Source organism: Poecilia reticulata, linkage group LG7, assembly GCF_000633615.1.
Source record: "Poecilia reticulata strain Guanapo linkage group LG7, Guppy_female_1.0+MT, whole genome shotgun sequence".
Lineage (NCBI taxonomy): Eukaryota > Metazoa > Chordata > Actinopteri > Cyprinodontiformes > Poeciliidae > Poecilia > Poecilia reticulata.
In genome coordinates, this window is record NC_024337.1 from 9,448,075 (window position 1) to 9,475,135 (window position 27,061).

The 27,061-nt window shown below is 39.1% G+C and overlaps 2 protein-coding genes across 2 annotated transcripts; both read right to left on the reverse strand.

Annotated features, from left to right (window-relative positions):
• On the reverse strand, positions 1 to 9,594 carry rhoab (ras homolog gene family, member Ab). The gene is made up of 5 exons (XM_008413226.2): positions 9,479 to 9,594; positions 4,313 to 4,470; positions 3,682 to 3,802; positions 3,150 to 3,280; positions 1 to 2,497 (listed from the first exon to the last, which is right to left on the reverse strand). Exons 2-5 carry the CDS (start codon positions 4,466 to 4,468, stop codon positions 2,324 to 2,326), a joined length of 582 nt encoding a protein of 193 aa, XP_008411448.1. The 5' UTR covers positions 4,469 to 4,470; positions 9,479 to 9,594; the 3' UTR covers positions 1 to 2,323.
• Positions 9,595 to 19,196: 9,602 nt separating this feature from the next.
• On the reverse strand, positions 19,197 to 27,061 carry tmem115 (transmembrane protein 115). Its single transcript, XM_008413227.1, has 3 exons — positions 25,547 to 27,061; positions 23,830 to 24,194; positions 19,197 to 20,202 (listed from the first exon to the last, which is right to left on the reverse strand). The coding sequence occupies exons 1-3, from the start codon at positions 26,036 to 26,038 to the stop codon at positions 19,896 to 19,898; spliced, it is 1,164 nt and encodes a 387-aa protein (XP_008411449.1). The 5' UTR covers positions 26,039 to 27,061; the 3' UTR covers positions 19,197 to 19,895.

The window sequence follows — 27,061 nt, forward strand, 5'->3', positions numbered from 1 at the left end:
TAAGGTGGGTGTTATAGAAAGTAATTTATTACACAAACCAAAGCTAGTTTACAAATAGTTTCCAGTCATGTGCGTGTGTATAGTCTAGTATGAACAAATCCCCACATTTCATATTTACAGACTTTGCATACAGCGTGGTTTTCCTGTTTCTTTTGCTTACGTCACTGCTTCAGCATCCAAGAAAAAAACAAATCAGGATTTAAAAATCAAGAGTAAAATCTTTAAAAAAAAAAAAAATCTACATTATGAGTCGAGCAGATTTATGCCCCCGCACTCCTCTGTATTTTCAGCCAGGTTTGTGTGCAAAACAAACAGGAGAGGAGAAAAAAAAAAAAAGCCAGCACTCGTGGCCCTGACGATGCTCTAGACAGGCAGCCGAGAGGCCAGCCTTTCTCCTGACTGCCTAACAACAGCATTTGGCAGGGATGATTGACGGTTTCTTACAACCAAATGTAAATCATCAGAAAACTTCTGGTAAAGCGCCAAGAAAGAAAAAAAAAAAAAAAAAAGAGCTAAAGCAACAACACAAATAATTCCCAAAGACTTCCACCTCCTTTTTTTTTTTTAAATACTGATAGACGTGTTTATGACTCTTTTTTTTAAAAAGCTGGAAATAAAATACAAATACAACACAAGACTGGTTTCTGGAACAGGCTCCACCCAGTAGGCCAGGAAGAAGAACAGGAGGGTATAATGCTGCCAAGAGACCCTGAATCTGCCAGTTAAACATTACAAAATAAGCTGTTTAATTAACCCAAATAAAAACTGGCCATACATCTTTTAAGAAAAAGCCTTAAAAAATATTCCAAAATGAACAGGAGGTTAATCCTTTCACTGCACAGCAACTTAAGATTACCTGCACAAAAATCCATCTGGCCGACCAACCTGATGAGTGAGACGTTCCCGTGGAAAATCTTCCAGATAAATGTGTTTTTGTCTGTCTGCTTCACCGATGAAGCAGATGGAAGTAGTTTACTAGCAGAACTCGAATATGTAAATAACGGTCCATCCTCTAAAAACATAATAATAACAAAAAAAAAAAACTGTCCCTACTGTGTGTTCAATCTCTTTCTTTACATGCCTAAACAAGGATTTCACTGTTCATCTCAAACAAGAGGATCAGTTTTTGTGCATGTAAACAGTATTACCCCCCTCCCTCCCTCCCCTCCCTCTCCTTGTTCTTTGTCCTGGTCTAAACGTCAGGGCAAGGTGAGCACCAGCGGTCAGCTAAGTGGAACAGGAAGGGATTGGAGCTGCTCAGGCTACCTCTGCCGTCCAATGGGACGTCCTTTCCTCTGCCACTTCCACTGATTCAGGCCGACTTGATTTAAATGGAAAAAGAGCATGCAAATGATCGCCAATCAAAGTGGATGCACCAGGAGCAGAGCAGAGCAGGCAGGCCTTTGGTTGCCTTGCGTGGCCATAACTAATCTTTTGGACGCTGCTAACAGAAGAAGCCGACAGCTTGTCAACCAGATCTGGTGATGACTCGCTATCAATGAGATTATCAAATTTGATCTACAATCAACGCTCGATATCAGGCGACCTGTGGATTATCTCAGCAAGACTAAATCTCAGCATGTTTGTCTCTGGGAGTCTGTAAGCGCGGGATTAGACACAGCAAGAGGCAAAGAGGTGTGAGCATGTGAGCATGTTGCCTCTGTTCATGTCCGATCTTGGAGACCATTTCCTAGCTCACGGTGAACACTGGAAGGCTATTTGTGGGAGGATACAGTTAATAAGAGTCCACTGGTGTTTGCCTACTTTTGCAGAAGTTCAAGTAATCCATCAAGCAAAAACTAAGAGATGCTGCTCTGGTTTGGTGTCTGCTTCATCATGGCAGCCTTTGTGGTCCAATGGCAGCCTAAAGCATTCGGGGAGGAATAGCTCCCCCCTCCCCATGTGGCAAAAACAACTAAACTTCAGTCTTCCTTAAAACGAAGGTCTACCAGTCTGATTTTAACAGCGGACTGGGATTCCTCGATCATCTCAATCAGTGTCAGTGGCTTGCCGAAAAAGAGCAAATCTAACCAGCTGTCGGCTGGTAGCTGGTGTAAATCTCCCGCCCCAATGAAACGCACACAGGTGAAGAGCCTGAAGGTTTACAGCGACAGTCATTTACTGTGCTCCTTCCTTCCTAAACCCGAGTCCCAGGGTAAATAGAGTCCAACAAACAGCCAGTTTACAGCGGTAGTCATGTACTGCAGTCTTTTCTTCCCCTTCCCTCCCCTCCCTCTCATTCTAGTGATCCCTCCTTCCCCACTGAGCCCTATCCCCGGGTAGAACAGCCCAGGGCGAAAACAGTCCAAATATGTCTGCCGTTTTACAGCAGTGCACATCTATTGCTCTTCTTTCCGCGGCGGGCCTGCAGTGCCGCCCTGGTGGCCATCTCGAACACCTCCCGTACGCCATCCTTGGTCTTCGCAGAACATTCCATATAACCAAAGGCTGCGATGCGTCCAGCCATGTCCCGGCCTTCCTCCGACTTTACTGGTTCCTGTGGGATGAGGAGACGAATCAAGAGTCGGGTTCAGCTTCACACGTTCATGATAGTTGACATTTATTTGATCCAGCCTCCCCTTTAGACACAATTATTCACCACTATAGAAAAACCAGCAAGTCTACACACCGCAGCTCCCGAATAAAGACAGCAAAACCACCATCACTGACATTTTAATGAGAAGGATTTACCTAATGAAAACTTGATTCTTGTAAAAATAACAACTTGATTTTTAAGCTGAATAATTTTTAGACAGTTTTAGTTCCATCTTCAAACTGTAGCATAATTTGACGGTCCAAATTATGGTACAGTTCATATTAATAGGACAGTAACGTAGAATGTACTTAAATATGTCAACAAAGTACAATTAATAAAAATGTTTGTGATTTACCATTTGCTTATCTTTACTGAGTTTATTTGCAGTATAAGACTTTTTAGCTATTTTTGTCATCAATTGTGACACCCCCAAACTTAATTTCATATGCTGTTTAGATCTCGACACCTGTGAATTCTTACCACCAGGCCAATTCAGATGTTTTGTAAATATCAATACATAAATAGTTGAAATACCAACAGAGAGCCTTGTGGTACCCCAAAATAATGCTGAAATATTCAGAAAATGACCTAAATAATCCATAAAAAGAGGCACCTGCTTCATCTTGGCCAGCTCTCGACGCGTGTGCTCATCATTACGTAGATCTTTCTTGTTTCCTACAAGGATTATAGGGACGTTGGGGCAGAAGTGCTTGACCTCCGGGGTCCATTTTTCAGGAATGTTTTCTGTCATTTTAAAGAGAAAAGAGAAATACCTGGATTACATAGTGTTTAATGTAGGAGGATGAATTGTAGAATTACGATCAACAACAAAAAACTATATTTTTATATATATATGCCTCTTATTCTTAATGATCTAATTTGACCTTATAAAAATGATTGGATCATAGTAACTTTAATGTGATTAGAAGATCTGGAAAAGAGACAATTGGAAAATGTGTGACTACTTTAAAAATGTCAAATGTTCCTTTTCAAGAAGCTCTAAAACTAAAGTTGAATACTTTCAATCTGCAAACACCTTTAAAGAAAATAGGCAAAACAGGAAAGTGTACTGCAAAAAACAGAAGCATTATGTTTTTCGGGGGTTTTTATGTCATGCTTGGACACCTGTGTGGTTTTGTACTCACCCAAGCTGTCGGGGCTGTCTATGGAGAAACACATGAGGATGACGTCAGTGTCTGGGTAGGAGAGGGGTCTCAGCCTGTCGTAGTCCTCCTGACCGGCCGTGTCCCAGAGAGCCAGCTCAACCTGACGCAAACAAACATTAACATGAGAACACGGCTACATGTTTTAAGAAAAGGGAACAAGGACAGGAAAAAAAAGGAAGAGGGAAGGAGTTTTAACTTTCATTTTAACAGAAAAACTTCATTTCCATTGGAATTTGATTAAATTACAAAAGCCCAAACCGACCAAACAGAATGCAATTAGAAGAGGCAGACAGGATGAAGACCGTTCTACAAATCTGACCAACATGAAGTAGCTTGTGTTGTCCTTTACAGCACACAGGGTTAAAAATTAACCGGCCACTAAAGACTCAGTCTCGGCTTCCCAGAATCCCATTAACCAAGAACTAGGTCAGAACTTCCAAATTTGTGGCCAGTGAGACGTTGTGTCAGGACGTTTCATAAAAAATATATAAAATATCTATATCTAGATAGATTCACAGAGAAATGGAAAACCTACTGTAATCATACAAAAACCACTATGTAAATAAGCTTCCACCCCATGAAAGGACATTAAAAAGGGAGATTGTTCAACCTGTTTGCCGTCCACTTCAATGTCAGCAACATAGTTCTCAAACACGGTGGGAACGTAGACCTCAGGGAACTGGTCCTTGCTGAAGACGATAAGAAGACAAGTCTTCCCACAAGCTCCATCGCCGACTATCACCAGCTTCTTACGGATGGCTGCCATCCCTGGAGAAGAGCAATGAAAAGAGGTGTGGTTAGGCAAAACATCATCTGAAGGAAAATAAAATAAAACAAGTAGCATTTTTGCCCTCTGGGATCAACGTGTAATTAGTGCAGATGCAACACCATGATTGACACATTTAACCACACAGACTAAGAGCAGCTTTCACAACCACAGGTACAGCAAACCTGGGCTGAGAGGATATAATTCAATATCACATTAAAGTATTGACTGTACATATTTAGTTGACTTTTAACCACTCTATAAATGACCAAAAAACAGTCAACATAAACTTTGTGATTGTCAGTTTGCCCCAATGGACAGGTTGGAATCACGCTTTAAATGCTAAACATAGTTCCAGATCTTTAAATACCAGGAGCTTCCTGTTCTCACACGCCATCAAACAATCACAGCGCAGAGCAGGAACATGTGAGCTGCCAGGAAGTCACATTTAGCCAAGGCTCCAGTAATTCAGACCAACACTAGCGTGTAGGTGGCCAACTGAGTTAAAGGGAGTACAGGCAAATAATGTCACAGATTCTTACAGGTAAACAAACGAGACTCATCTCTGACCAACAAAAGGGTGTGGACAGTTACTTTATTCACAGCGAGGAAATTAAATACACCTCAATCATCAGAGATTAATTTAATAGAAAACATACTGCTACAATGGTGCCAAATCAGTGCCTTCGTTGTTTGCTGGATAAAAAGAACTAACTTCCTAAAAAGTCTTGTGTTCTCTGACTCATCAGCTTACAGTAGACGCTAGTTGGATCTGTCAAGCTCGCTACGCAAATGGCTCTCCTTTGTTAGCCTCTGACAAAGAAAAAAAAAAAAACAAGCTCATGAGTCATTCAAAAAATTTGGTGACAACATCCAGGTTGATTATGATGCTAACACTTCATTCACAGCCTGTTCCCATCAGGTTTCATCTCAGATGCACCAAAGCCCTGTGAGGTGCCGTAATGCTTCATGAATAGTCTTAAGTAGGACGGCGATGTCAAACAACATCAGACCGTTCCCTTTATGACGGAGGATAAAAGAAGACGAAATGGGGACGGCTGCAGCCTGCAGGCCGGTCTATGGTCAGTGTTTGAATAAGACAGCCAGTGGGGAAACAAATACAAGTGACCTGCTTTCAACAAATGCTCTTTATGAGTCTCCCACCAAGTCTTTAAACCTGCAGCACTTAATTATGAGGAAGAGATGTAGCACAAATCGTTTAAGCAGCATCTGATTCTCAGTGGAAGGATGAGATTTGTTAGTTGGTGTGTAAATTTGATGGGCATAAACAATTAAAAATATAAAGGCTAAAGAAACTAAAACCCACCAGCAGCAATAAAAACTATTGTGCAAAACACGGACCACAAAAAGGCACCAACCATTATCGTTAAAGCTTCTTCCTCATCACAGATAACCAATCCTATTTTTTTAAAGGACTACGTTCATGTGACCCATCAGGAAGGGTACAGGACTAGGAGTGTAAGAAATGAAAGTAAAAATGGCATATGAATGAGGTGTCAACAGTTTTGAGATGAACACTGTGAGCTAAGGTTGGGCAATTTGGCTCAAAATCTCAGATTTTTTTCATATTAAATCTGATTTAAATTTTTTCCCTCTTGCTTTTTTTTCTTAAAATGAAATTACAAATGATAGGAAATATTTTTGAAACCTTGCTTTATTTTAATCATCATGGTAGTTGACCTGAATTCAAAGTCCAACCAAATTCAAACTGTAAAATGAAATAGTAGGCCATGGGCAGGCTGACATCACTGACTGCATTGGTGGGGGAAACCCCACCAGTTTGATCAGTTTCTGATTAAACTGATAAAATCAGATTAATCAGAAAGTCCTACTGTGAGGAGAGAGTTTTGACAGGATTCATCAGGGATATATCTTACCTTGTCACAACCAAAGGCTTTGATTCCTATTCAAACACACCGAGTTGGTGATTAGATGGATCCTATGAGAAATCTCTTCTGATAAGATTTCACAAGAGAAGGACCGAGTAGAGTACAATGTTTAGGAGTTTATCTAAATAAAGCCACAAAAACGAATGGACAATGAGGCAATCAATATATTTGTGAACTAATCAAAGCACCAAACTGACTCTAGAGGCTTCAAAAAGCACCATATCAAAATACAGCTACCCTGAGGTGTTGCAGAGGTGTGAAGTGAAACGCTTTCCCACAGGCATTACCGCCTTGTGTGATATGGATCTTGGTGCATTACCAAAGTAGCTAGCTACCGTTTTACATGATGATTCATCATCTTGTCCTTTACACAGAATGAAGTTGCATCTATAGGCAGGAAATATCCCACACAGTCAGAGTAGAAAATTAGCTGCTATTTAAGGCTGAGAAATATTTCAGCCTCAGACAGAAACCTGGCAGGTTCTTTGCTTTTACCACCTGATGAGCGTTTAGGAAATGGACTATGTGTAGATGAAACTGGAATGTGTAATTAAAACATCTTATCGTATAATAATTCTGCTTGATTTGTTTGGTTCTTAAAATGGAAAAATCACTCAGCAAAACATTCTTCTCATGTTTTAGAAAGTTATGGAAAACAAAACCAAACTTGTTCCCAACATCTCATTACCAAGCTGACTAACAGGACTGAGAGTTAACCTGCGGAATGACAATCACTGGTCCAGCCTACTTGTGCTTTAAATAGATCGCTATTCTTAGGTTGATGGGAAAAAAAGGACAAAGATCTGAGACAATGCCCGTTAACGAGACGTTATCTTGCACTATTAGGTGAGATGAAGTCAGTGCATAGTATGTGTACTTTACTCCAGGCTTTAAAGCAAGGCAGCAACAACTAGCTAGAAAGAACATCTGCAAATGTCATAACATGTTAAGTGGATAGCCACACATATCACACAAGTCTTCAATTTAAGACTTTAATTAAATTCTTCTTTTCCAGTGGTCGTGAGAGTTTAAAGCTAGGAAAACCAAACATTTTATATTTGTGCGATTCTGACAGGTTGATCCTGTTCTCAGGTAACTTGGAAAATTACAAAAACATCCATTCAACCAAGTAATCACTGCAGAGACAATTACTTCTGTTTGCAATGTGGTGCGTCACACCAGTGTTGAACCATCATCAACGCAAACACCACAACAGCAGCAAGACAATCAGATAATTAGTGGTCCTTTAACCTGTCAAATTGATTATATTAACAAATCAAAATAATTCTAATTGATTTTTATAAGGATAGTGATGTTATAAATCATCTGTCAACATCTCACAGTTTAAACAAAATGAAGCTGCTTTATTGGGGTCATAACTGATATGTGTAACCAACAGCGGATGTAGTTAACATCAAAATAAACAGTTAACGAAGGCACCATCTGGAAAGTGTGTGAGCATTGAAAAAAATGTAATAATATTTAAGAAAGCAAAGCTTCAGAAACTGGGCTTAAGCTATCCAATATATAGTGCAGACAAATTGCACTCAATACCCAACAAAGCATGAACACATAATCTAAGCTTGTTTGTGTTATCCTTCATTTACTGAAGGATCTTTTCCCCAAACTAAAGGTGTTAAGCGGCCGTCTATTAACAGCGGACAGTGGTTTACTTCCTTTGGTGAAGCTGAAAAGATGAATTTACTAAACAGATTTGAGCTCGACAGCATGACAACCCTGCAGTGAAATCCTGCTCACACCCACCCATGTCTTAGGCACAGCGAAAGAGTCACAGCAATATTCATTTGCTATACAAGCCACTCACTGGCAAGAACCCCAAATACAATACATTTTAATGAGTTATTTAAGCAAAATTAGGTTTTTTAATTAACGATTCAACTTTTGGTTTATGTAGGATAATACAACCCATGCCTCTATAAAGCAATTTTATGCTTCCATAAATAATTAATAGTAAATGCATAGATTAAATGCATTCCATATGTAAGACACCACTGGCAGACAAGAATATGGGGAAGGGAAAAAAGACCGTAGCTGTTTTTAATCACAAAACACGAGAAAATTAATCTGAAAAAAGAAAAAAAAACCGTGAAGGATGTCATTACCTCAAAGCCTGGAGCGATGAGACATTTAACCATCTGACGTGAAGGGCGGCAAACCCCAACGAGGAAGTCACGGAAAATAAAAAAGAAAAGCTGCGCATAACCATCGAGAGCTACCAGTGTAAAAAAAAAAAACTTTTTTCTTTTTTTTTTTCCCGTAAACTGCAAGCCACTGGGTGGGTCACCAGAAAGATGGCGTCATCACAGAGGCAACAGATGGCTAGTGTGTCCGCAGTGGAAGAATGGGTGGGTGGCCCCGACACACATCCAACTTACATATCAATATATTTTATATGCTCATTAGTGAAGGTTAAATTAATTACAAAAACAATACATATTTAAACGCCGAATATATTTAGCTGAATAAAGATGCTGTCTACTCACCAATATGGCACAAAATCTACCCAAAAAAAAAGAAAACTACGTTTAACGCGAATGTAGTCTTTAAACTAACTTAGCTGTTTAAGTGTTGCTTAATATTCCGTACATATTTAGGGGAACTAATTTTATTTTTTAAAAAAGACAAAACGATTGAGGGATGGGAAGCCGCCTGGTTAGCCGAGGGAAGGAAAAAAAGACCTCATTGTTTGGTTACGGCTCGCAAATCTAGGCCAGTTTTTGAGGCTCAGTTTAAGTCTGACATAGTTTTCGCAGTCCCCATTAAAACCTCCATTGACCGAATGTGAAATGTGTAATACATTTCCGTCTTCGTATTTCTGAATTAACACGCCTGTTTTTTTTTTTTGTTTTTTTTTAAACCAAGTAATGTGGCGACTGCGGAAGAAGCACAGAAACCGAGATCGGACAGTGGGGGGCAGAGTACTTAGCTACGGTAAGCTAACCGCGCTAGCATTTAGCCTCGCGGCTCGGCCTCCCAAAACCAAGGACAACTTTACAAATTAGTGTTCTAAACTTTTAAACTAAGCAACACGAAGCAAGTGTCTTATCTAAAACATTATGTAATCAAGAAAGTAGTTTACCTTCAGTTTATGTGTCAAGCGGTCGGGTTTTTCAGTATTTCTCTAAGCTAAGCGGCTCTCCAGTCTGCCCAGTCGTTCGCTGCTTCCTCCTGTCTCAGCTTGATACAATGAATTAGTTCACGGGAGCGCGCCGCCACCGTTATGGGGTTTGTAGCTGGGGGAGGGGTGGCAGGCACGAGCCCAAGAGCCACGCCTGCGCGAGCACGTCTGGAAAGGAGCACTACTACCAGGGAGCTAAATGTGTAATGTTGGTGAATTTGGCCATCAACACGGTCTGTTTTCAAGCAGGCGTGGAATTTCATACATTTCTAATTAACTTGTAGCTCACTGAGTCACACACTCTTAGTACCACAAATAGTACAACTTTATGACAGTAACTGTTTACAAAGACTGCAATCCGTAATGAGTATTTATTATACCTTTACTTGACTCCAAAAATACTCAAAACCCAAAGTTTCCTTAAATTTTAAGCAACAAGAGCCTAGTGTTAATAAAAACACTCAACTGTGAATTCACTCGTTTTAGCATCAAACTCAAACATGTGTTTTTTGTTTTTTGTTTGTTTGTTCTTTTTACTGGCATCATATTATTTTAAAACAAAAATAATGTTGTTTACGCAAAGCCAAGCAGATTAATATGGAGAGCCGTTTCAGCCAACAACCTCAGAGTCGGAAAAAAAGCTTCTTGCCCCACCTAGCGGTAATTTAATGTAATAAAAGTACTCAAAGCAATGGGGAAATACTGTACACATAAAATCAATCCTTTTAGTTTTTATTAATATATTTAAAACAGCTGAAACACTGGGTGCTTTTAAATCTCAACTTAAAACTCACCTGTTTAGAGTTGCTTATGGCTAAATTAGGGTTAGAGTGCGGGTTTTGATGTCTTCCATGTTTTTATGTCTTTAATGTTTTTAATTTTTTTTTTTTTCTTCTTTCTTTTCTCAACTTAAAACCCACCTGTTTAGAGTTGCTTATGGCTAAATTAGGGTTAGAGTGCGGGTTTTGATGTCTTCCATGTTTTTATGTCTTTAATGTTTTTAATTTCTTCTTCTTTCTTTTCGACGTTTTAATGATGTAATGTTTTTTGTTTTTTTGTTTTTATTTTTATTTTTATTTTGTTTTTTTATTTTTTTTAATCTCTCTCTTTCTCACTGATTATTTCTGTTTTTATTTTAATTATGTAAAGCACTTTGAAATGCCTTGCTGCTGAAATGTGCTATACAAATAAAATTTGATTGATTGATTGATTGATTGATTGATTGATTTGAAGAATGTTACTACGAATTTGTTGAAGTTACAAGTTGAAATTCAATATGATTGTTTTTTCTAAATATTTAACTTACTGGGTTATTGGGGCCTGCTGCATATGCATAGAGAGAGCAGTCAGTCACAGCCTCCCACGCAATGTATGGAGGCACCTATTGTTCTACCGTCAATAGGATGTCTCTTTAAAATATTTTTTCTTCCATCACCGTTAACCTTTGTACAATCCTAACATTCTGTTTACTCCTCTTGTCCTACGGATAAAAAATGACCTGCCCTAACAAAAGCCCCAAAATAAAGCAAATTAATTACCAGCTTTGCTGGTATTCTAAGTTGAATTTGTTTTCAAAACACATTATAGAAAATTGAAAAGTGGAGGAAAATTCTGTTTTTATTTTGCAATTTTACAACTTTCTTTAAGTAAATTGTTCAAGTAAAGGACTTGAAAGATAATAAATATGGTTGAAATAGATGATTTTTTTTCAACAGAAAAGAGGATCTGACTGGTGGTTTCACTGAAGGCTGAGCATCTATGTTTCTGTAGAGATCACAGTTGAAGTAATGATCTGCACAGCTCTGGATTCTGACCAGTAATAAAGTTTATTTAGTTCATAAACATCAAAACGACAAGAAGTTCATGATATGCATTTAAATGAAATCCAAGCTGAACATTTAATTAAGATCTGTTGACTTATATTTGCAAAAAATAATCAAAGATCAAGAAAAATTTATTTTACAAAACTTTATTGTACATTTTTAAATAAGCAATTTATGAATAAACTTATATTATTTTAAGACGGATCAAAAGACACAGATCTATGGACAGTAAAGAGTTTTAATAAATTAATGGCACACTTAATTAATTATTACATAAGTTATTCATTGTCATTTGACACTCATTCCCCATAAGAGTCAGGACATACTGGAGCAGCAGTTTGGTATTAAGCTTTGAAAATATAAAAATTAAGTTTGTTCCTCATATAGTTTTAGTTTTTCTCTAAATTTTTCTAAAACTGTATTAGTTCTTAGAAAAATATACATTGTTGTTTGAAAACTAAAACAATAATAATAATAATAAATCTTCAGTCCTATATTATAAAAAATAAAAGTAAAATTTAGCTGTTTCTCTAAATTATTCTAAAAATATCTTAGGGAAAGATTCTGAATAAAACACAAGGTGCTATTAACATGAGTTTTATTAGAGGTTTAGATTCATACTGTTTTTTTGCAGTTGGGCAGGTTTTACAGGTTTAGTTATACCGTGTTTGGACTGGAAAATGTCAAATCTGGCCACAGTGGCGAATTGCGCCATTTTTGTTATTACTTAGCGTGACGCGCATGCGCCATGTTGGATATAAAATATGACGCAACTTCTACGTGAGCGTTAAAAAAAAAGAAAAAAATAAAGACGCCGCTGGCATCTGTCCGCACCGAGACATGAAGCTGTCGGTCTGATATTCATGAACTTTGGGACCTCGATTAAAAATGATATTTTCTGATCTCCCAAGACGCGGAATCAAAGTAAACGCCCAGCCTTATGACTGAACCTTTTGTGGATCCGATTGAAATCGTGTCAGTGTTCATCTGACACGAGGCCTAGTTTGGCATCTTGTACTTGACTTACGAGGAGGCCGAGGGAGCGCCATGTTTGAAATTGCTGCGTTGGTTATTCGGCAAGTTATTTTTCGGAAACCTTATTCTAAGTTGTCTTTTTTCACCGATAACGTTAGTGAAGCCATTTTTTTGTGTGTCTAAATAGAGCAGCACACAACCATGGACTTTCTGAGGAGATATAATGGCATACATTAAAAAAAAAAAAAAAAAGATAATGGCATCAGGAGCTAGCAGTTGATCTATTATGGACTATCAAGCTGAGAAATCGCTTCTATCAACCTGAGGACTCCCTACAAGGTGCATGGCGGATCCGTCCGATCCATCAAAGGTTGGTTAGGTCAAGCAACTGTTCAATGGCGGAACAGAAGACATCTGCAGGTAGGAGCTGTTGAGGGTTTTGCTACGCTGCTGATGCTAACGCTGTTGAAGGCCAACGCTGGGTCTCTTGGTGTGCTGGTTTGGTTTGATTCTCTGCAGAGTCAATGAGCTGAGAAGGATTCTGCTGTTGTAAATCCTTCTGTCTTTGGATTTTTAGTGTTGTTTGAAGCAGTTGCTGTGGTTTTGTGACCTGTGGAGGTTTAGGTGTAACTAGAATCTAATGTATAATCTGATATATAAACCATCACAACTGTCTTAAAGTCAGTTGTGATGTGAAAGAGAGATGGCTGCCAAGGATTTGGCAAATCAGTGATTCTTGAGAATAGGGACAAAATGGGTTTTAATTTTCCCCAATTTTTAAAAAATTATTTCTCAACCTTATGTATGCAAATATGACAAATAATGTTTTGGAAATGTAATGATGCTAAAGTGCAGGCTCCCAGTTGCAACATTTAAAAAAATAAAATAACATTTTTTAATCGACCTGACCCAGAACTTTGTCATCACCATCTGACAAAATAAATATAAGATATTTTTTTAATGACCCTATTGGTGATGTTTTGCTCATTTTTTACAAATGCTCCTCAAGAAACAAAAAAAATATTCTTTAAAACACAACAAAAAGTCCATCTGACGGAGTTGGACAGTGCATGATGGAGTTGACGCAGAACTGAAGGTGGTGACAAACTAGTGAGTAAAAAAAAAAATACTTGATACGTGTGAAGTAATGCAATTTATGTAAAATATATTCAAATAACTGCACATTTAAGTGAGATTTGTCAACAATTTCACTGAAAGAGTCACAAAAACTCTTGTTGGAGTTGACATCTGACGGAGTTGACAAAATACCAAACTACTTCAATTTATATGATGTTACTCTGAAGGAGGCCATATTGTAGCTCATCAGGTCCATAAAATCTGTACATTATACTAAAATTAAGCATTTAATTCACAAAATTTCATCAAAGTTTTGTAAATTGTCAGTTATGGTGTTGACACATCATGGTTGTGACAAACAACTTGGGAATAAAAGAAGAAAAAACTAAAGAATAACCTAACCTAACAAGAGCTAACTAGCCCTCTTGGCAAAGGAAGAGAAAGGAAGAGGTCATGGGGTCCTCAGAAGTTCTGGTGCCCCCAATAATGCCTGATTAGTATTATTTTTTTACATTCTTTTTATGTCTGACGGTGTTGACAAAAACTAGGGACAAATTTCAATGGAGTTGGAAAATATATAAAAATTATTTTTAATTCAATTTATTGATACTTATTTAATTATTTATATGACTACGTATACTTGTCATAATATATAATTTTAGTATTTCTTTAATTGTTTTAAACTATTATAATGTATTGAGTTCTGCTCCGGGACAAGGGATTTTAAGACACCAGCCACCTACTACAATGTTTAAAATAAAAAAATATTCTGCAAACACAAGGAAAATATACATTGTTGTGAGTTAGATATTTGAAAAAATTATATTTTGTGTATATTTTATTCCTATGGACAAAACAGGTCCACCTGTTTTGTCCCTATTCTCAATAATCACTGAAATACAGTTTAAAGGCTGTAGGAAGTGATTCAGCAAAGGCTTTGTAAATATCACTAATAAACCTTGATAACATACCTACTTTTTAATACTAATATAATACGTCTATGTTGACATTTGTATAGCCTCATGAGGATAATATTTGTCTTTCCAAATAATATATGTTTTTGGGTGAAGATGAGGTCTTTATATTTCAACCTACATCATTTTTTAAAATTGTATTTCTTGTGCCTATTTAATATTTAGTTTGAAATTTTGGGTACAAACTTTAATAGTTAAACAACTCAAACAAATTAAATTTACGATCAATTTAAACATGAAAACCGATCAGTTTTTGCGCTTCAACGCGTGGCTGCGTGCAATTTCGTCATTTCTTCACTTAATTTCTTCTGGATGACGACAGACAAAGGAGAGATCTCGTGTATATTGAGTATATCCCATCATTTCAGCTGCACAGAGACCTGCGCAATTTGATGGACACATTGTGGCTACGCAGCTTTTGATAAGACTGCCATACAATGTATTAATGCGCAAAAAAGAGTTTGCGGTGATCTGTATTTGTAGATGTCTGTGTTTAACTTAATTTCAATAAAAACCTGTTTTACCTCTCTGGTCTTTATATCGCATCAATCACATCCAGGGCACAGGAATTTAAACTGCATCCAAAGTTTAATGAATTTTCATCTCCCTTATCTCCTATAGAGGAAGTTTCAGAGTATTCATCTGATCCATCTGAGGGGAAAACTGTTGGACAGTTAGATTGTCAGCTTCCTTGGTGGAAAAACGGAAACTGGCTTCACATTTACAAGGCAAGAAAGATTCATTGTCTTTGTTGATGCACTTTTTGATTGTCCAGGCCAATAAAACTTCAGGCTTTCACTTCTCTCTTTGGGACGTTCGTACAATTCATTCGCCTCTTAGAGAAAGTTTGAGCTGAAGTTCAGGGGGAAGAAATTAATTGTGACCCAGTAATGATCTCAGTCCATAGTCAGAAGACGTTTTAGGCTATTTTTAAATCATTTAGGGGATCCAGTCAAGTTGTGGGAAGTTTCTTACAGAAAACGCAGTACTGGACAGAATAATTGTGGTGTCAGTCTTGAAATATTTTGCAGAGTAACTGCCCTTTGTTGCACGTTTTTTTCAAAGGCCTGGTTGAAGCCATATGGAAACCCTTTAAACAGAGACGTGTGAAGTCCACCCCACCTGTGCAGAATCCAGTCAGCCAAGAGGAGACTGCCCTGGATGGAAAATGAGCCGTCTCCATCATCTGTGGTTGAGGAACTCTGCAGTGGAGATCATGCAGGAGACGATTCTGCTGCAAATGTAAATCTCCATTTACATTTGCAAATGGAGATTTGCAAATGTAAATGTAAATCACTGGGCTTCTGATTCAGAAGAACGTGTTCCAGCAAACAGGTGCAAAACCAGGGAGAGAATGACCGTTTCTCTCCGGGTGCTTTGGGTTTTTCTCAAAAACAGAAATATGTTCAATAGACCCAGCGTCCATGTTGGGTTCATTGGTGTTTCAACAGCAATGAGTGAGTGAGTGTGTGTTTTAGCATTTCTGTGTGTATTCATTTAATTTTCTAGTAAAATCACTTCAAAATCTTATCAATTTTAGAAAATTGTTCTTTTTAATATTCAGATGTTGCCAATAGAGTGAATGCTGAGTGTGATTTTTGTTCTCTTTGTTCTTATATGGGTTTTCTCTGGGCACTCCAATTTCCCCCACAATAAAAAAAATATCCAATAATCCCAGTGTTTATTTTGGATGCATTGGTGTTTCTATGGTCACTTAATGTGTGTGTGTGTGTGTGTGTGTGTGTGTGTGTGTGTGTGTGTGTGTGTGTGTGTGTGTGTGTGTGTGTGTGTGTGTGTGTATGTATGTATGTATGTATGTATGTATGTATGTATGTATGTATGTATTTATTTCACTACTGTTAAAATAACTTCCCTTCGTGAAGACTGTTCAGCAGACCTCCATCAGAACCAAAATGCTTCTGGTTTTGGTAAGTGTTGTCATCACAATAAAAAATAGAAAATTTTGGAAGTAATTTAAGAGGCCTTAAAAGCGTTGGAACTGTCCTGAGGTGGACGTCCATCCTCAGTCCCTTTGCCGCATGTCTTTCCCCCTTACTGTTGGAATACTACCAAATAAAGCCACGAACATTGAAAAAAGTCGCAATAAAAATTTTGTTTAAGAATGTTGAGCTGAACAGAATGTCAGAACTACAGTGATGCCAATGTTTTGGACATTATACGTCTCGTTTAACTCTACCAGTTACACATGGGATTAGTGTGGCCCTTTAAAATGAAGCTTACTGAAAATTTCAAAATAAAAGCCTCAATATTCTTCTCAGGTTAGTGCACCGCCTCAGAATTTTGGCTATTTTTCTCTCTCAGTTCACTGCCTTGCTGTAAGTGTCTGCTTCGTTGGGCTTGTTCCTCCAGATCCAGGAAAGCAAACGGGACACAACTGGAACTGAAACTTCTTACAATCATATTTTTATTTAATTGTGAGATAATGTATTCAAAAACTGAAACACAAGTATCTTTGCACAGCATAGAGAGAGAAAAGGAGGCTGTTTTTTTTTTTTTTTTTTTTTTTTAAGAGTAGATTTCTGGTGAAGCGTACACAGAGACTGAAAAGGAAAATGACACTTCTTCAAACCATTTAGGAAATTAAAATGATGAAAGAAAAACACTTTGACAATTTTAGGGGGGGGAGACAGTTTCCACAAGGGAGTCATGGAGGCTAATATCATCTGCAAGAGTTTTGGCTGAAAAATAAAAAAATAAAACATTCTTTGAATGGTGCCTGGAAGCTTTGACATGTTATAATTTACACATCCAGACGAGTCTTTATAATTGAGAGCAATAGGCACTTTATCCACTGTAACTCGTATATAGTATTATGTTAAGCAATCCAATGTTCGGTATTATTTTTTTTTTTTTATGTTAATCAATTTTCTATTTGCAACAAAACAGGAATAACCAGTCAAATAACTGAGGAAATATTTCTCCTATTGTGTATTTTTGTCTTCTCAATACAATCTGAAACGGAACAAGGATTGAGTGAAACCAAGCTAACTAGACTCAGTCTAAAAACCCCAGTTATTTCATAAACAGTGACGATGTGTTTCACTCTTCCGCTGTTTTTCCATTACAACACACAAGCAGAAGTGAGCTGGCAAATAAATTTGACACTATGACACTGGGCTTTTTTGAATGTAAAAGGTATAAAATCAGTATATGCTGGTATGTAAAAAAATTAGTATTTTTAACATAAATATTGGGTACTAACAATCATTTTGACAGATGATCAAATGCATACCCTTACCCTGATAGATTCAGGGCGTTCCAGGTAAAGTTAGTTTTTCTAGACTCTCTACCAGCAGGTTCCTGTTCATTTCTGGTTTGTACAAGCTGTAAAAGTACTTCTCCCAGAATTGATTTCTTCTGCTTTTTCTTTCCTGTCACATTTGCGAGTTTTGATCTTAAAAAGCATTTTAATTTTAGATACCCAGCGTCAACATAAACAGTTTTTAAGAGAATTTTATTAATTTGGGGGGGGGGGGATGCCTATTCAACCCAACGTGGCGCTATGTGGGAAAAAGTAATTGCTCCCTAAATTTTGGTTGACTCTTCTTTGCAGGATTATCTTATTTCAGCCACATTAGAAGGTTTTCTCAACATCGGGCTACTTTGACACTTTTCTTTTTGATTGCAGCCATTCAAAGGTTTTTTGAACCAGTATATTGCCCTTCTGCTAATGCACTTTAAGTGAGAATCTGACCATTTTTGTGCGTGCGTGTGTTTGAAAGCAAAATTGTGGTAAATTTGTTCAGGGACAAATACTGGAACAACACAACTGCCAAACTAACACACTCAAACATCTGCTTCAATACATTGGGAGGCTCTTGCCTGTGTGAATTTAATTTAGGCAATAATATTTCCTACTTTTTTTTTTTTTTTGCAACTAGTGAGTCATCAATGACAAAATCCCCACTTCAATGAGGGAAAACTGCGTGAAAAGTTAAACATGTAATAGATGCCAAGATCATAATTATCTTTAACATTCAGTACTTTTTTGTTTAATAGGACAGACCCAAATTGGGGAAAGACCCCCCCCCCCCCACCAATTACAAGAACATTAGGATATTAATTAGGAAATAGAAGAGATGGTGCAGCTTTAAAACTTATTCATCTTCTCGGCTCAACTCAAGTGAGTAAACTTAAATATATATTACCAATTTGACATCCTAGTAATCATTTCCACTACTTAACTGTCCGTTAATGACGTTAATCAAAAAGGACACTGGGAACATCAGACCTCCAAGGAATTGATTTCCTCCCCCCCACAATAAAATGTGACATCTCCAGCAACGACTGCCAAGAAATTGAACAAATTGCTGACCTTTAGATCTGCATGGACTTCATGTTGATATTGATGAAACTATTTAGTTGTTCATCATGTTGGAAAATCATTAACTGCCTTACACATTTGAGCTTAGAAATAAAGAATGTTCCAGCAAGGGGATTTTCTGACGCATGGAATATAAATCAACGCGGCAGTAGGAGTGGAGCTACATGTTCACGGGGTTTAATGTGTAAAACTTAAAAAAAAAAAAAAAAAAAAAAAAACTAAAATTAATAGGTAATAAAACTATTGTCTTAATACCAAAAACTATTTTCTGCACTTGTGCATTATTAGCTGTTGTTTTATTAGTAAATGTGAAGACATGGCCCACTGAAATAGCTACAGACCCCAGGATGTGTAAAAGTTGAACAATGTTCAGCAGTGCGACAGGCCCAACACATCTTGTTAGATCAAAGAAAACAAACTTTTAATTTCCTTTAGAGACCAACAGAACCAGAAGAAGAAAAAGTTTTTTGTTTTTTTTTCCTTACTGTTTGAGCAAAGCAGTGAAAAATAAAAACAGCTAATGTTCTCCATTTCTCTCTCTGTGGGAAACAAAATGTTTCTGGAGAATCATCTGGCACTTCAAGTCTTTGAGCTTGGTGTCGCCGTTCAGCAGGTTGGTACCACCGAGACGCTGTTCATACTCTGCGTTACAAAGCTGGTGATCCAAATAGAACAAGCAGCTTCGTCTGCACGCAGAGGATCAAAAACTTCATTGTGCGTCTTTGTCATCAACCGTTTTCTTGTAGCAGGCAGGCAAAACGACAAATACGTCTGTTCTGAAAAGACTTAGAAAAAGAGATCTGCACAATGATTTTGTTATTTCAGAAAGAAGGTGAAACGCATGTAGCAGTGATCAGAGTTCTGCAAGTCAGGATGTAGCCCCTAACACATAGATTTTCTTTTTTCAGTGGAAGGAGAGTAGAAACTAGGTTTGCACAAAGGCGCCGAGCTTCTGTGACCAACACGTCTGAACTGAAAGCACTTTACAGTCTTTAGACAGTTTGTGAGAGCACAATTAGCACAATTTCATGTGTTCGCTCATCACAGATGTTGCGGAGAGTGAAATATCGACATCTAATCATCGTTACTGAGTGTATAACCAGCCGGGGACGCGTGAAGCACTAGCATACTGCTCAGTGACACCAACGAGAGTGTGCATCTGCATACACCAGAGGCTCCACTTGCTATGATCTAGAGCTTGCATCCTCGAAGGTGATGATGCTGGACTCGGGGTGTTGCACTCCACCTGTGGACGCTGCCCCGCCACTCTGTGACGCCGACGATGGGGTGGTGGAGGACAGGGAAGCGCCTGAGGGTCCTCCGGATGTTCTCTGTGCTGAGGACAAGGTGTCGCGCCCACTGGGGAGGAGTGGCTGGCTGTCGGTTCGGACCTCGTCGTCGTCGTCTTCTTCCTCGTCGTCCATGCTGGGCCAAGCGGACTGGTCCTCCACTCGCTTTAGGCGTTCATTCAGAGCTTTCAGGGCCAGTTGTCTGCATCAAAGAGACAACAGGAAACGATGATTGCTAAAACCAATCAAACCGATTTTGTAAGGTAAAGCTGAGAGGAAACACACATTTACAGGGCATCTGCAGGTTTCAGCAAGTCAAATTTAAGACTTGTTGATGCCATTGCCAACTCTAATAATTTAAGAGAAAAGAAACTACAAATCTAGGGAATGTATGGGCAGTGATGCTGCATTACAATCAAGCATAGCAAAAACTGCTTATGGCTCTTGTGCCTCTCACACTGCATCTGGCTCTCTACAGACTTTTTTGCACAGAATGAACACGGCATCTTATAGGTTGGCAAAAGTGGCAAAGACGAACACCGTCCGATTAACTGGCAATAAATGTGAACTTACCCATGATAAACAAGCTTTTGCCTGACAGAAAATTACATATGAGAATATTCTCATAAGCTCAAAAAGCAGAAATTTTGCATGACACCCCCTTTAATTATTAAATTTTTTCTCAATCCTACGCATAAAAAAAAGAAACATTTGCAAGGCAATGTTGCTTCACACCCAAATAGTGATTCAGCTTTTCTATCGTAACTCTTAATTTCTTCTACAACCACTTCAGCAAATTCTTGCATTTATCAAACGTTAGTCTGTTCTGGTATTTCATGTCTGACAGCCCGGAGAAAAACAAAGTAAAATGTCTTCACTTGATTGTTTGAATGGAGCTTTGGATTTGCTGTAGAGATGAAGAGACTTTAACTAGTGCACTGCATCCCTACAATGTTCGACATCTCATTATACCGGAATTTGCCGCAAAGAGAACTCACGATCAAAGGGCTAAACATCAGACCAAACGTCACACTAGAAAGTCTTGTTGTTCTTTATCTTGAATGACAGCATGTTACATCTGTTGCACTCCTCCTGATTTTTAGCACAGAGATCTTAGTCAGCATGTTTTTTTTTCCCCCTGGATTTTAGTATTGGATATCTGATTTGAGTGGGCACACTTGTTGCCCCCCATCTCGGTGCCTGTACGTTGGGGTTTACCCCAGTGATTACCCACCCTTCGAGTCCTTGGAGGGGGTACTGGAGAGTGCCCCTCCTGGGGACTCCCTTGTTCTGCTGGGGTGTTTCAACGCTCACATGGATAATGACGGTGAGACTTGGAGGGGTGTGGTTGGGAGGAATGGGGGGCCGTTCCTCCGTTGGGAGGAACGCCCCCCCCCGATCTGAACTCGAGTGGTGTTCTGTTGTTGGACTTCTGTGCTCGTCACGGATTATCCATAACGATCACCATGTCCGGGCCTAAGGGTGTCCATATGTGCATTTGGCACCAGGACGCCCTAGGCCGCAGTTCGATGATCGACTTTGTCATTGTTTCGTTGGATCTGCGGCCGTATGTCTTGGACACTCGGGTGAAGAGAGGTGTGGAGCTGTCCACTGACTCTTCACTGTTGCGTCTCGGTCCAGACTGTTGTCTAGATGAACACTGAAGTGTTTATATTCTTCAACCACCTCCACTTCTTCTCCCATGATGGAAATGGGGTTTGATTTGATCCTGTTCCTCCTGAAATCAACAATCACCTCCTTTGTTCTCTGGTGCTCCGGCTTCCTGACCACAGTCTGAATTCATGACTGTTAGGTCAACTGGTCTCTAAATTCTCCTTAGGTGTCAATAAAAAATACATTTCATGAATAAAATATCAAAATTAAAAAATCAGGGCTGCAGAGTTGGTAGCACTGTTGCCTTGCAGCAGTAAAGTCTTGGGTTTGAATCCTGGCCTGGGTTCTTTATGCATGGGGTTTCCATGTTCCCCATGTGCATGAGTGGGTTCTCTCCGGGTGCTCCAGCTTCCTCCCACAGTACAATACGATTTTGTGCACATTGGATAATAGATGGATGATGGAATTATTTTTAATTTGTTTATAATAATAATTATCATTATTCTTAGTAATAATAATAGCAATAATAATGAAATTATTTTAGTATGTTGATCAATATAATTATCAATTATTTATTATATTGATACTAATTATTATTATTGATAATAGTAATATTAGTTATTATACTTTAATATTATTGCTATTGTTAATAGCAATAATATGAATATTAACATTACTTTGTTAATCAATATACAATTATATAATTTGATATTTAGTAATATAATGCAGCTAAGTACTATACTAAGATGATTACAATAATTAATCATTAACAATAAGAAATAATCAATGTAATATAAAAAATAGTATTATATTTTAGTATTGACAATGATAGCAGTAATATAATAATTATAATTTAATATTAAATAATTGTAATTTAATAATTACATTATTATTTAATGTTTTGAAGGCTCTGCTTAAAGCTGCAGAGCTTTAAGCAGAGGTTCGGTGTTAGAGTCTCTACCAGGTGGAGCGGAAGCGAAACTCCGTCTGAAATATTACTACCTGTAGCGCGTAGCAGCGGTTCAACAGCGAAAACGGAAAAAGCTTCTTACATCGCAGCTCGAAGACTTAAATAATTTTGCAGGTTATTTGTTTAACTTTCTGACTGTCATGCCGGGTGAGTGTTTGTAGCTGTGCGCTGCTTTACCTGCCATCTGATCCTCCATATGTCTTTTTAACTGCAGTGAGCCTCGATGTAGCCAAACTCCGTCAAGTATGACATTGTTTTTATGTCGTATTAGATTCGTTGTGTTGATGCATTTTTGACGTGCTTCACCCCACATGCTTCAATTTTCCGCCGCAACACGCAAACTTCCCCATTCACTCAGTGCGTTATAGTTCCACATTGCTTAGGATTTGTTGCTGCACGYTTGCGCRGTGTGAAGGAAAGAGGAGACCAGCTGCACAGGCAGGCTGCGAAATGAGATGCAGGTGATCAGTTTGTGTGATCGGCAACAAGAGACCGGGATCGGCGATCACCGATCATACACTTTTTCACGGAAATCGGCCGATTATGATCGGTGGCCGATCGATCGGCACACCTCTAATTTGCAGAATAAATCTACATTTCTATCTTAAGACCCAGTCTAATCAAAAGACATAAGGCCTCAACTTCTAATGCAGCTAATCAAGATTGAGAAATTTCTGAGGGATAAGAATAATTTACGTTTATTCATCTAGAAAACGCCAAACAAAACTAATGGAACTAAGTGCAGAAGAAAAATCTGCCTTTGCACAGCTATGGCTATTGGCTAGCATAATTTTTTTTACACTATAAACACTATGATTGTAAGGATAAATGTAATAAAACTGTAAAACTATGTGCATGTTTGGGATTGCATCGAACATTTACTGAATCTGAACAGCAGCTTGCAGAAGTGCCTCTATGATAATTGGGCTCGTGGAAAAATAATGTTTAACAACTTGACAGAAGGTGTTTGTGAGTGTGTGAAAGAATTCATGGAAGGCTGCAACTGGGATAAACAGCACAGCTGCATAACAAACCGCGCAAACAGACAAGACAAAAAGGAGCCTTTTATTTCAGAGCAGCCGAGAGGAAGGAAAACCGTTTCATCCCATGACCATGATTTATAGTTTAACTTGATCCTTCTTATTGCTAAAAAAAAAAAGCCCCTAAACTTCATACTAGATTGCTTAGAATAATAACTTAAAACCAACTGATCTGTGACCAACAATCTATTCACCAGAACCTCACCTCCGCCTCTCGGCATCCTGGGGGTCCGTCCCTGGCAAGCTGATCGTAATGGAGGATGGCGCCCCCACGTCGTATCTCTTCACCATCTTCCTGCACACCTTTATCTTCACCAGGGCGGCGTGCACGAGACCGGCGAGCAGCCCCACCGCCGGCTGGACCGCCTCAGGAAAGAAACTGGCAAAGGCAAAGTGGTCGGACATGTCCCCGCGGCCCCGGCTGTGTCTCTGGTAGAAGCGCAGGTAGACCCAGCCGGACAGCGCGCCGTAGCTGTACGCAGCCAGCGGGGCGCAGCTGTCAAGCAGCCCGGACAGTCGCAGCAAGGCCAGGAGGAGGAGGACCAACGCCGGGGCAGCTTTGAGTCTCACCTGAAACCAAGCAGGGAACATTTTGGGTGAAAAGAATCAGGAACATGACTGGCAAAAAATGTTTAATTTAAAATAAGCAAATGAATAAACTAGGAAAAGTTATTTTCTAAATCGACAAGAGATGAAAGAAATTCAGTTTTCACAATAACAAGATTATGGTGATTTTTTAAAAACTAAACCATATGCTGTTTTGTTAGTAGTACGGCTTGGTTTGTTGGGCAGCATCTTCCATGTTAAAGTCAAATACTTCTCTCTGTCCCAGCTGAAATGGCAGATCGTTTCTTTAATAGACTGAGCTTCAAAAGTCAAACTAATGGTCTTTAAAGCAACATGTGAATCATACAAGTAAAAATAAACCAATTAGCTTTTGGAAATGTTAACGTTCATGCTAACACTCACACCATGCTGTTGCATAATAAATGTTAATTTATTAATTAATTGGTTAATTATTTCACCAATGTGTTGAGAAATAAACCTTTTAAAAGTGACCCCTACAGACCTCCATGTTAGAGAAGTGAGGTCACACAGAGGTCAACATATTAACCACTGACTTGAAAAACCACAGCTATGTTTATTATGCACAAAATAAAACATCCCTTTATCAAACACTAATCTGACTGAGGAAGGTAATTGTCTGAATTTGCTTTAACGCAAACGGTAATATCCGTCGCGATACAACAGAGCATTACGAGAAAATGAGCCCTTAAGGGAGGCATTGTCAACAAAACGCCCTGATATTCAGCAATAATCTGCTATATATGTAGCATGAATACATAGACTAAATGACAAAAACATGATGAAAAGATAACATGCCTGAACCTTTTTTGACTAAAAAGAATAAAGATAAATCTAGAGATGCTTTGAATAAATAGGTATGATCTTTTAATTCTGGTGTTTTGAAGAATTTGAAGTATATTTTTTGTCTCATGTGCTAAAGTCCTATGAAAACAAAATCTGAAACCCAAAGTCAGAAAAACCCTGACTGGTTCCCGTGTTTTCACTGTTATTTTGAAATTGTCAGCTTTATGCATATCAATTCAACACACAAAGGAATAATTGAAAATATAACTTGCTTAACACCTGAGCACAAAGTGCAGAACATATTCATTCTTAAGATTATGTGTTCATCCAAATTAAAAGCAAAATATTTCCAGAATGAAGTGACACTTGTTTGCACTTGACACTTGATTTTGTCCAAATTAAAAAAAAAACATGTTTCAAAACTCTCTACAAACAGAAGGACCAGAGAACACCGTTCTGTTCAACGTGTGCAACATTACACTGATAATACACCCCCATTAAACACACATCACTGTAAACACACTGATTTTATGAGGAACCTTCAGTCTCACCTGTGGAACTCTGAGTACAGTGGTGTCCCCCATGGTCTGCTTCAGAGCCACTAGGACACCTCCCAAGAAGCCCACAGCTCCGTAGATGCGCACAGCAAACAGGAAGTCCAGGTCAAACGTGGCCACGTACGTGAGGAGGTAGGAGAGCCCTGCCAGGAGTCCCGCTGACACGTTGACCACGGCGAAGAAGATCAGGAGCTCCAGGGCACCCCACAGGGGCTCCAAGAGGCGCCCACAGGCCATGACTGTCCCCACGCTGGCCGCCACGCCCCACACATGCTGCTCCACCAGCCCATGGGTCACCAGCGTCCACACCCAGAAGTTGGGAGGAAACAGGTAGCCAGGGGTCACGCCTAGCGCGTAGGAAGTGTCAACCGCCCAGGCCAGCAGGTAGAGGAGGACCACCACGGCGCTGATGGTTTTCACCACCACGCTGGTGCTCGCGAGCGCGGCCAGGAAGTGCTGGCGTGCCACAGGGAGGTAACGATTCATTTTAAGCCTGCTTGGAGGAGGATGTTCCTTGAGCAAATAAGCCCAAAGAGAGAGCTTACAGGCGGGTCAGTTCGTTCTGGTGCGCCAGCTGTTAGATGTAGCTGGAGGAGAAATAATGACAAGTAGAACTGGAGAAACCGGCGAGTCCTGGCGACATAAATATCCAGGCTTTTCTGTAAGGCTTCATCCAGTAGCTGGCTGGAATGTGGATAAAGCTGCCTTTGGCTCTCAAATACTTCTCGTCAGGCTTTTTACCTTTAAGTAAAGCAAGCTACAACATAGTCTGTGTAGCTAAAGACGGTAACGTTGATAGAACGTCATAATTTTACAGCTTAACAAGCTAACAAACTTTGTAGATAAGCCCCATAGTATGTGATAACCTCAGCTAGGCAGCTTTTTGAATTAGCCACCAAGCTAGTCACCTTCACTTTGTAGGTAGTAGCACAACGAGCCAACAAATGTCTAACAGGTTTCTGGAACGTGCTTGGAGTCAAATATGTACATTTCAAACTGAAACAAATACAACCAGCAGTCCACTTTTAAGGAGACGCTTCTGGTTGAGTTAGCTGGTAAACACCGGAGTGCTAAATGCTGGCAAACTGTCAAACTAACCCTTCAGGTACGATTATTCACGTCCGTCACAAAGTATGAAGACAATACAGTTTCTCTGGAGATGAGAAGCCCCAGTTAGTGTCAGAGAAACCTGGTCGTAGTGAAGCAGCAGCCCGGAGCTCCAGTCTTCGGTCTGCTGCTCTCTTGTCCCGGTGTTCGCCTGCCGAGTCAGCCCGAGGATTTCCCGACGTTAGCAACAGGCCCAGGAAACAAAGCTAGACGCGTTGAAGGACCCCAGAAGCGTCTGGTAAACTTTACCGGCTGCTGGATCACTTAACCTTCATTTCTTCATTCTGTTGCCTTTGGATAGAAAATCTGCCTGGCGAAATAATGTTGTTTTAGCAGACACTTATCTTCCCAACCATTTACCACCGTCATCAGCAATGGATGTGGAAACGTCACGTAACTGCT

What these genes read in the sequence shown, in the direction of transcription:
- rhoab (XM_008413226.2), bottom strand. Translation starts at nt 4,468, where the DNA reads ATGGCAGCCATCCGTAAGAAGCTGGTGATAGTCGGCGATGGAGCTTGT. An exon ending in TTGAAGTGGACGGCAAACAG is followed by an intron (nt 3,803 to 4,312) that starts GTTGAACAATCT and finishes TGTTTGCGTCAG; the next exon opens with GTTGAGCTGGCTCTCTGGGA. An exon ending in AGACAGCCCCGACAGCTTGG is followed by an intron (nt 3,281 to 3,681) that starts GTGAGTACAAAA and finishes TTAAAATGACAG; the next exon opens with AAAACATTCCTGAAAAATGG.
- tmem115 (XM_008413227.1), bottom strand. Translation starts at nt 26,038, where the DNA reads ATGAATCGTTACCTCCCTGTGGCACGCCAGCACTTCCTGGCCGCGCTC. An exon ending in CTGTACTCAGAGTTCCACAG is followed by an intron (nt 24,195 to 25,546) that starts GTGAGACTGAAG and finishes GCTTGGTTTCAG; the next exon opens with GTGAGACTCAAAGCTGCCCC. An exon ending in CAGGATGCCGAGAGGCGGAG is followed by an intron (nt 20,203 to 23,829) that starts GTGAGGTTCTGG and finishes TCTTTGATGCAG; the next exon opens with ACAACTGGCCCTGAAAGCTC.